The sequence below is a fragment of the Onychostruthus taczanowskii genome, unplaced genomic scaffold (genome assembly GCF_017590055.1).
Source record: "Onychostruthus taczanowskii isolate IOZ18803 unplaced genomic scaffold, ASM1759005v1 scaffold112, whole genome shotgun sequence".
Lineage (NCBI taxonomy): Eukaryota > Metazoa > Chordata > Aves > Passeriformes > Passeridae > Onychostruthus > Onychostruthus taczanowskii.
The window spans coordinates 516,612-525,668 of NW_024497852.1; the positions used below are offsets into that span (position 1 = coordinate 516,612).

General features: G+C 66.0%; 2 protein-coding genes across 2 annotated transcripts in view; one reads left to right on the top strand and one right to left on the bottom strand.

The window, feature by feature from the left end:
• The first annotated feature begins 2,582 nt into the window (after positions 1-2,582).
• ISYNA1 (inositol-3-phosphate synthase 1) lies at positions 2,583-7,787 on the top strand. The gene is made up of 11 exons (XM_041425350.1): positions 2,583-2,916; positions 3,803-3,927; positions 4,019-4,180; positions 4,993-5,122; positions 5,197-5,390; positions 5,492-5,641; positions 5,718-5,933; positions 6,011-6,175; positions 6,251-6,364; positions 6,455-6,672; positions 7,409-7,787. Exons 2-11 carry the CDS (start codon positions 3,814-3,816, stop codon positions 7,623-7,625), a joined length of 1,680 nt encoding a protein of 559 aa, XP_041281284.1. The 5' UTR covers positions 2,583-2,916; positions 3,803-3,813; the 3' UTR covers positions 7,626-7,787.
• A 1,040-nt stretch (positions 7,788-8,827) lies between these two features.
• Positions 8,828-9,057, bottom strand: part of SSBP4 (single stranded DNA binding protein 4) — an 11,915-nt gene continuing 11,685 nt past the window's right edge. Inside the window, exon 14 of the mRNA XM_041425225.1 lies at positions 8,828-9,015. Within this exon, the coding sequence (XP_041281159.1) occupies positions 8,986-9,015 (30 nt within the window). The 3' untranslated portion in view covers positions 8,828-8,985. The remainder of the gene's footprint in view (positions 9,016-9,057) is intronic.

A 9,057-nucleotide genomic window follows, 5' to 3' on the forward strand; every position in this document is an offset into this window, starting at 1 on the left:
TGAGCGGCTCCGGGGCCGGCTCCTGCCCCGCGGGGACGCTCGCACAGGAAGGGTCCCCATCCCCTCCCAGCTTTCCTGGGGAATTCCTCCCAACCGCTGGCAGCTCCGGCGCTGCCCGGGGTCACGCATTGAGCTCATTAACTCGGAGCTGCCCCAGTGGAAATTTACTGGCTGCGTTTGCTGTGCCAGAGCCAGCCGGGCTCCTGCCGCCGCCGCCTCCTTATCGGCACCGCCGGGAGCCGGGAGCGCCGCACCGGGAGCATCCCCGTGTCCGCCCGGGTGGCAAAACCCGGCCGGCTGCAGGCTCGGGAGGAGCCCTGAGCTCTGATAATTCACTGATAACTCAGGTCACGCTTGGGAAAAGTCACTTTGCATCGCATCTTGCACAAACTGCCCCTAATCTGGGGTCACGCAGGCGTGGGAAGGCCCTGGCCAGGTTTTAGGGATGCTGGAAACCGATGACAGCGCTGTGGGGTTTTTCCCCCCGTGTTTTTTTTTTTTTTTTTTCCCCATGGGTTTTTTCCCCTGTGGATTTTTCCCCCGTGGGTTTTTTCCTTGGGCACCTCTCAGTGCTCGTGGCTCGTTTACAGGAGGAAGCTCATTAGAATAATTTGTCCTCGCCACGGTCCGATGGCGCTGGTCCCTCTCCCGGAGCAGCTGCTGCACCTCCAGCGCCGGGCACGACCCCCAAAACCACCCCCTGCCCCCTCCCTTGCAGGCGTGGGTCCGACCTTGGGCACGCAGCGCCGCGAGGGCGATGGCACAGGGAGAGGGAGGAGGATGAGGAGCTGCCAGCAGGGATATAATGAAGGGCCAGGGCTTGGGATTGTGTTACACGAGGGGAAAAAACCCAACTGTGGAGGAAGGAAAACGTGGCAAGGGAACGCTGAGGCTGCTGCGAGGCACGAATCCGCGCTTGGCGGGGTCGGCCTCGACCTGTTGTGGGGAGGGGGACAGAGGCAGGACCCCCCAGCCGAGCCCGTCCCTGCGCTCAGCATCTCCGGCTGCCGCAGGAGCAGCCCCTGAACCTGCTTAGAATGAAGCCCGGGGGGGGCTGCGTGGGCTGGATCCCCATCCCGGGGCTGGAGCGGGGGGTCTGCCGGGAGCGGGGGGTGGGCACCATTGCTGGGGGAGCGGGGCCGGTCGCTATGGCTCCGCTGTGGCTCCGCTGGCCCCCGGCCAGCCCCCGGCAGCTGGGGAGCGAAGGCGCTGGGCGGCCGGCCCGGGCTCCCGGCCCATGGACGCGTTGGGCGAGCGGGAACAAGGGAGCCCCGCTCATGCGGTGCCGAGCGTGGGAGGAGTGGGAAGGGAGTGGGGGAAGGAACAATGGTGGGAGTTATGGGAGGGGGGCGAAAAAAAAAAAAAAGAAAAAAAAAAAAAAAAAAAAAAGGAGGAAAAGCGGTGGAAAAATACCAGTTCTGGGCCCCTGGCAGCGCTGCCCGGACCCTCCCCGCCCCAGGATTATTGTACAAAGAAATGTTATTTTTGTTTCAATAATTTGCTGAGGCACTGGCATTCCAGCGCGGGGCTCGTTTTGTCCTCCAGCCCGGCACCAAGGGATCATTGTTCCTCCATGGCCAAGGGGCCGGACGCGGCCCCCCGGCACCGCCGTGCCCTCCACCGCCGCCTCTCCCCGCGGCCGCCCGGCCGCAGGTGCCCTCGGGGCTCGGTCCCGGTGGGTCCCGTCCCGCTGCGTGCCGGAGGGTGGGTGGCGATGGCAGCGAGCCCCGAGGAGCGGGGTGGGTGGCGGAGGAGGGCAGAGCTGTCCTCGCCGTGTCTGCGGGGAGCGAGGGTGGGGAGGGGGCCGGGGCGTTGCTGCGGCTCCGGGGGCCCCTTTGAAGCGGGGCGGGCCATTGAAAGGCAGCGGGACCCCGGGGGCCGCCAGCGGGGGGGCGGCCACGACCCCTTTCTCTGCGCCGGCCCCGGGCGCTCCCCGCGCTCCCCGGGCCCACACGGGGGGTGCGGCCGCACACAGGGGTCGGTGCCCCCCGGCAGCGCCCGCGGGGAGGGCGCTGGGGGCGGAGGGGGCACCGTGGCCACTCCGCCCTGCGGGCTCCGGGGTGCCAGGGGCCGCGCCGGGGGCTCCAGGGAGCCGTGACTTTTTGGGGTGCCCACGCCGGCGGCTCTGGGGTGCCATGACCTTCGGGGTGTCCACGCCGGGGGCTCCAGGGTGCTGTGGTTTTTGGGGTGCCCACGGCGGGGGTAGCAGCGGGGTAATAGGGGCTGCGGGGTGCCGGGGTGCCCCTGCCGGGGGCGGCGCGGTGCCGGTGCCGGTGCCGGTGCCGGTGCCGGGCGGGCAGCCCCGTGGGAGCGGCGCCGTGGGAAGGCGCCCGCGGGTCCCGGGCGCAGGAAGCCGCCGGTCCGGGGCTGTCAATGGCCGGAAGGCGGCGGCGGGACCCCCGGTCCCGGCCCGGGACCGGCCCCGGCGACACTTCCCCTTCCCGGGTCAGCGGCCGCTTCCCCCTCCCGCCCGTCACCTCCCGCCGCCCCCCCGGTACGAGCGGCCGGCGCGGGCCGGGGAGCCCCGCACGTGCCCCGGGACCGGCGCTCGGGGGGTCCGGGGGGTCCGGGGCTGCCGGTGCCGGTCGGGGCGGGGGCGGGGCCGGGGCGGGGCCGCGGAGCCGATTAAGCGGCGGGAGCCGGGGCGGCCGCAGCGCGATCGCATCGTCCCCGCGGGGCAGCACCGGACACGGGACACCGGGCACCGACACCGAGCACCCAACACCGGGCTCTGAGCACCGGACACTGAACACCGGACACCGGCTGTCGGCACTGGGCACCGAACACCGGGCACAGGGTATCGCCACCGGACAACGGGCACCGGGCACAACCACTGGCACCGGGCACCGGGCACCGGCACCGATACAGACTCAGACACCGGCTCCGGCTCCTGCGCGCCCGGCGCGGCCCGGTCCGGTGAGTGCCCGAGCGGGGCGGGACAGACCCCCGGAGGGGTTCGGGCTCGCGGATCCGTGTTCCCCCCCACCCGGGGTGCTGGGACACCCGCTGTCCCCGAGTGCCCTTTCCCCTTGTTCCCACGTCTCCTGTGCCACCCCGGGGTGCTGGGACAGCCTCTGTCCCCTTGTCCCCTCTGCCACCCCTGGGAGCTGGGCAGTCGTGGTCGCGATGTCCTCTGGGACAAGTCTGGGAGTGGGAACAGCCCTGGTCCCCACGTCCCCTGCCCCATCTGTCACCCCAGGGCGTAGGGACCGCCCCTGTCACCAAATTCTCTGCATGCCTTGGAGCTGGGACAGCCTCTGTCCCCACGTCCCCTGCACGCTCTGACACCCTCAGCAGCAGGGACACCCCTTGTCCCCGTGTTCCCTGTGCGCCACCGCAGGGCGCGGGCTTGTCCCCACGTCACCTGGAAGCGACCTCTGTCACCCCCAGGGATGGAGGGAAGACCGAGTTCCCACGCCCCGCGGCGTGCAGGGACACCCCTGTCCCCTGGGAGCATCCCTAGTCCCCCACGCCTTGCTGTGCCACCCCCAGCGAGGGGACACCAGGGACAGTCCCTGCCTGCCCCGAGCAGGACGGGGACCGTGCCCCCCTCATCTCTCTGTGCCCTCCGTGAGGTTCTGGGGTGAGGCTGCCCCCCCAAAACCCCCCCCTGTCCCGCGACACGGGTGGGAAGGGGCTGCAGTGACCGTCCCAGCGCCACCACCACCCTGCAGGGCAGGGAGCCAAGGTCCCCACGGGCGGCACAGCCACGTCCCAGCAGGGCGGAGGGCCCGGGGGGGGCCGGGGGGGTGGCCCGGCGTGCCAGGCCAGCGGCGCTGACACCCATTTCCTGCCACTGCAGCTCCAGGAACAATGGCAGAGCCATTCCTCGTGGAGAGCCCCAACGTCACCTACAGCAAGGACTTCATCGAGGCCAAGTACACCTACAGCACCGTGCACGTCTGCAAGGAGAACGGCGTCACCAAGGTGGGCAGGGGCTCCGGGGGGTTTGGGGGGGGGGTCTCCGCTCTTCCCCGCTGTCCCCAGCTGTGCCCTCTGTCTGTCTGTCTGTCCGCAGGTGCGGCCGTGCTCCACCCGCTTCACCTTCCGCACGGGCCGGCAGGTGCCGCGCCTGGGGGTGATGCTGGTGGGCTGGGGGGGCAACAACGGCACCACGGTGACAGCGGCCGTGCTGGCCAACAGGCTGGGGCTGTCCTGGATGACCAAGACGGGGCGCAAGGTGGGTGTCCCCAGCAAGGTGGGTGTCCCCAGGGTGAGCCCTCCAAGGTGGGTGTCCCCAGGGTGACCCCTCCAAGGTGTGTGTCCCCAGAGGGATCCCAGTGAGGTGGGTGTCCCCAGTAAGGTGGGTGTCCCCAGTGTCACCCTTGCAAGGTGGGTGTCCCCAGGGTGACCTGAGTGAGGGTGTTCCCCCAGTGTCACCCTTGCAAGGTGGGTGTCCCCAGAGAGATCCCAGCGAGGTGGGTGTCCCCAGCAAGGTGGGTGTCCCCAGGGTGACCCCTACAAGGTGTGTGTCCCCAGAGGGATCCCAGTGAGGTGGGTGTCCCCAGCAAGGGGGGGTGTCCTCAGTGTGACCTGAGTGAGAGGGGTGTCCCCAGTGTCATTCCAGCAGGGTGAGTGTCCCCAGAGATGCCCCAGCAAAGGGGATGTCCCGAGGCTGATCCCAGCGAGGTGGGTGTCCCCAGCAAGGTCCCTGCAAGAGGTGTGTCCCCAGTGTGACCCCAAATAAGAGGGTGTCCCCAGGGTGACCTCAGTGGCACGGGTGTCCTCAGTGTGACCCCTGCAAGGCCCATGTCCCTGGGGTGTCCCCAAAAGGACCCCTGCAAGGCCCATGTCCCTGGGGTGTCCCCAAAAGGACCCAATGAGCTCCTGGGACCATCCCACAGGGGATGGGGACCCCCAGCTCAGCTGCCTGCACCCCAATCTCCTCCCTGCCTCTGCCGAGGGGGCTCTGCAGCCCCAGCCCCCCTCTCTGGGGGTGCAGGGACCCCTCCTCCCCCTGCCAGCTCCTCATCCCTGCCTGTCCCCTCCCAGACAGCCAACTACTACGGCTCCCTGCTCCAAGCCTCCACCGTGTGCCTGGGCACCGGCCCCTCCGGTGATGTCTACGTGCCCTTCCGGGACCTGCTGCCCATGGTGCACCCCAACGACATCGTCTTCGACGGTAGGTGGGGCACGGGGGGGACCCCCCGGCGGCGCGGGGCACCCCGAGCGCTTGGGTCACCCCGTGTCCCCCAGGCTGGGACATCTCCTCGCTGAACCTGGCGGAGGCCATGAGGCGGGCGGAGGTGCTGGAGTGGCCGCTGCAGGAGCAGCTCTGGCCGCACATGGAGAAGATGAAGCCGCGAGCTTCCATCTACATCCCCGAGTTCATCGCCGCCAACCAGGAGGAGCGGGCGGACAACGTCCTGCGAGGCTCCATGGCCGAGCAGGTCCTGGAGGGGTGGAGCAGGGGAGGGGACGAGGGCCACCCACGGAGGGGGGGTGACACCGAGCTGACGCGTCCCCTCCCCTCGCCTCGGCCGTGTCCCAGGTGGAGCAGATCCGCCGGGACATCCGAGACTTCAAGGAGAGCAGCGGGGTGGACAAAGTCATCGTCCTGTGGACGGCCAACACGGAGAGGTTCTGTGACGTCGTGCCGGGGCTCAACGACACCGCCGACAACCTGCTGAGGGCCATCGAGGTCAGGGGGCGGGCGAGGGGAGCGGGAGGGTGACACCGCCTCGGCGGTGGCTCTGAACCGCCCCGTGTCCCCGCAGCGAGGTCTGGAGGTGTCGCCGTCCACGCTCTTCGCCGTGGCCAGCATCCTGGAGGGCTGTGCCTACATCAACGGCTCCCCCCAGAACACCTTCGTGCCGGGGGCGGTGGAGTTGGCCGCCCAGCGCCGCGTCTTCATCGGCGGCGACGACTTCAAGTCGGGGCAGACCAAGCTCAAGTCGGTGCTGGTGGATTTCCTGGTGGGCGCCGGGCTCAAGGTACGTGGGGGCTCAAGGAGGGGGTGTCCCTGCCTGCAGGGCACAGGGGGTGACCTGCCCGTGCCACCCCTGCCCAGACCAAGTCCATCGTGAGCTACAACCACCTGGGCAACAACGACGGGAAGAACCTGTCGGCGCCGCAGCAGTTCCGCTCCAAGGAGATCTCCAAGAGCAACGTGGTGGACGACACGGTCCAGGCCAACCCCGTCCTCTACGGCCCCCAGGACAAGCCTGACCACTGCGTGAGTTGGGGGGGCCTGGGGGGGGTCACACACACACACACGGGGGTGACAATGACGGGGACGTGGCTTTGGCAGGTGGTGATCAAGTACGTGCCCTACGTGGGGGACAGCAAGCGGGCGCTGGATGAGTACACGTCCGAGATCATGATGGGTGGCACCAACACCATCGTCATCCACAACACCTGCGAGGTGCGTGCAGGGCCACCGGGCCGTCCTCGGCGTGTCCCCGCGGTGTCCCCTGAGCGCCACGGCGGCTGCTGAGCCCCTCGCTGCCCGCAGGACTCGCTGCTGGCCAGCCCCATCATCCTGGACCTGGCCATCCTGACGGAGCTGTGCCAGCGCATCACCTTCTGCACCGAGGCCGACCCCGAGTTCCAGGGCTTCCACAGCGTCCTGTCCATCCTGGCCTTCCTCTGCAAGGCCCCCCTGGTGCCCGAGGGCACCCCCGTGGTCAACGCGCTCTTCCGCCAGCGCAGCTGCATCGAGAACATCCTGAGGTACCCGGGGGACCCCGTCCTCGTGGCCACCAAGTGCCACCACGCCGGTGCCCGCGGTGGCACCCGAAGGCTTGCAGGGTGGTCCCAGTGTGGGATACCAGGGCGTCCCAGTGCCCACGGTGGGGTGTCCAAATCCAGGGGGTCCTGAAGCCCAAGACCTGGTGGGTGGGTCCCAGTGTCACCAGTGGGTTCCAGTCTGTGCTGGTGATGGTCCCAGTGCCCAGAGATGCCCAGGAACAAGGTCCCAGCAAGGATGGGTCCCCATTTCCCAGTCACGGGGCGCCCAAGGGGGACTGGGGTGTCCCAGCACACAGACCCTGGCACCCAGTGGATCCCAGTGCCTGATGCCCGAGGGGGTGCCCAAAGCAACTGGATCCCGGTGCCCAGCACCAGTGGCTCCCAGTAACCAATACTTGGGGTTCCCAGTACCAGTGGTCCCCAAATCTTGGGGGTTCCTAACTCCAGTGGGTCCCAAAGCTTGTGGATCTGAGCACCAGTGGGTCCCTGCTCCCAGGGGGTGCTCCCAGTACCTGGCGTGCCCCATTCCAGCTGCTCCCAGTGCCCAGCACCTGGAGGTGCCACACTTTGGTGTCCCCCAGTTCCCAAAGCTCATCACCCAGTGCCTGAACACCCATCCCACTGCTCCCCCAGTGCCAGAACACCCATCCCAACCCCCCCAGTGCCTGGAATCCCATCCCACTGCCCCCCCCGTGTGTGTGTGTGTGTGCCCCCCCAGGGCCTGCCTGGGGCTGCCCCCCCAGAACCACATGCTGCTGGAGCACAAGATGCAGCGGCCGGCGCCAAGCCCCAAACGTGCCTGTCCCGGGGGGGCCACCTGTCCCCTGGTCCCCAAGAAGAGCCCGGTGGCAGCGCCCGCCCAGCTCAACGGGCACCCCTGTGCCCCCCGGCCGGGGCCCCCCCGAGCCCCCCTGCACATCGACGGCGCCGACTGACCCCCCCCGCCCGCTCCCCGCAGCTTTTTGGGGGGGGCTGGGCTGTGGGTTTGGGGAGGGGGGGTTGTTCACGCCCCCCCCTCCCCACCCCAATTGTTGACGGCGACTCCAAACTGTGAAGCTTTGTACCCACCAATAAACCCCGAGCACGGCGCGACCCCCCCTCTGCTTCCTGGGGTCTCTTCACTCGGGGTTCGGGGTCCCTCGCTTGCTTCTTGGGGGTCTCGCCTGGTCTTTGGGGTCCCCCCGGTGGATCCCTGGAACCTCAGCCGGTTTTGGGGTCACTTTGCTCGGTTCTGTGAGTTCCTTCACCTGGTTTTGGGGTCCCTTCACTGGGTTTTGGGGTCCTTTGATTTGGTTCTTGGGGTCCCCCTCACCTCTTTCCTCTTAGTTTGATTTTGGGGTCCCCTCCCTTGTTTCTGTGATTTCCTTCACCTGGTTTTGGGTCCCTTTCATTGGTTCTTGGGGTCCCCCTCACCTCGTTTCTCATTTGATTTTGGGGTCCCCTCACTTCTGTGAGTTCCTTCACCTGGTTTTGGGTCCCTTTCATTGGTTCTTGGGGTCCCCCTCACCTCGTTTCTCATTTGATTTTGGGGTCCCGGGGTCCCTTCACTTTGTTTTGGGGTTCCTTTGGTTCTTGGGGTCCCCCTCCCCTCCTTCCTCTTCGTTTGATTTTGGGGTCCCCCCACCCCCATCAACACCCAAATATCGCCACCTTCTGAAAAAAAATCAAATTACATTTATTGATGCCGGGGGGGGGTGTTGGGGGGGGCGTCGTGGATTTTTTTTTTTTTTTTGGTCATTTTAGGGCTTTTTTTTGTTTGTTTTTTTTCTCTTTTTGTATTTTTTCTTTTTTTTTTTTTTAGTCCCCCTCACCTCCTTCCTCCTAATTTGATTTTGGGGTCCCTTCACTTGGTTTTGGGGTTCCTTTGGTTCTTGGGGTCCCCCTCCCCTCCTTCCTCTTCGTTTGATTTTGGGGTCCCCCCACCCCCATCAACACCCAAATATCGCCGCCTTCTGAAAAAAAATCAAATTACATTTATTGATGCCGGGGGGGGGTGTTGGGGGGGTCGTCGTGGATTTTTTTTTTTTTTTGGTCATTTTAGGGCTTTTTTTTGTTTGTTTTTTTTCTCTTTTTGTATTTTTTCTTTTTTTTTTTTTTTTTTTTTTTTTTTTTTTTTTTTTTTTTAGGAAGGGGCGGGGCGGGGCGCTGAAATGACAGGGGGAGGTTTGGGCGTGACGGGGCGGGGTTCGATCATTAAAATTAATGAATTTAATTAATTTTTTTTTTTTTTTTTTTTTTTTTTTTTTTTTCGGTGGTGGGTTTCGGGTCTGGCTGTCGGCGGCCTCGGCGCGGGGCTCACACGCTCATTGTCATGCTGGGCGAGTACTATAGAGAGAGCGGAGACACCACAGCGTTAGGGGGGGGGTC

Coding starts and splice junctions, on each gene's coding strand:
- ISYNA1 (XM_041425350.1), top strand. CDS start 3,814: ATGGCAGAGCCATTCCTCGTGGAGAGCCCCAACGTCACCTACAGCAAG. Junction 5,934..6,010: donor TGGTGGGCGCCGGGCTCAAG/GTACGTGGGGGC, acceptor ACCCCTGCCCAG/ACCAAGTCCATCGTGAGCTA. Junction 6,176..6,250: donor AGGACAAGCCTGACCACTGC/GTGAGTTGGGGG, acceptor TGGCTTTGGCAG/GTGGTGATCAAGTACGTGCC.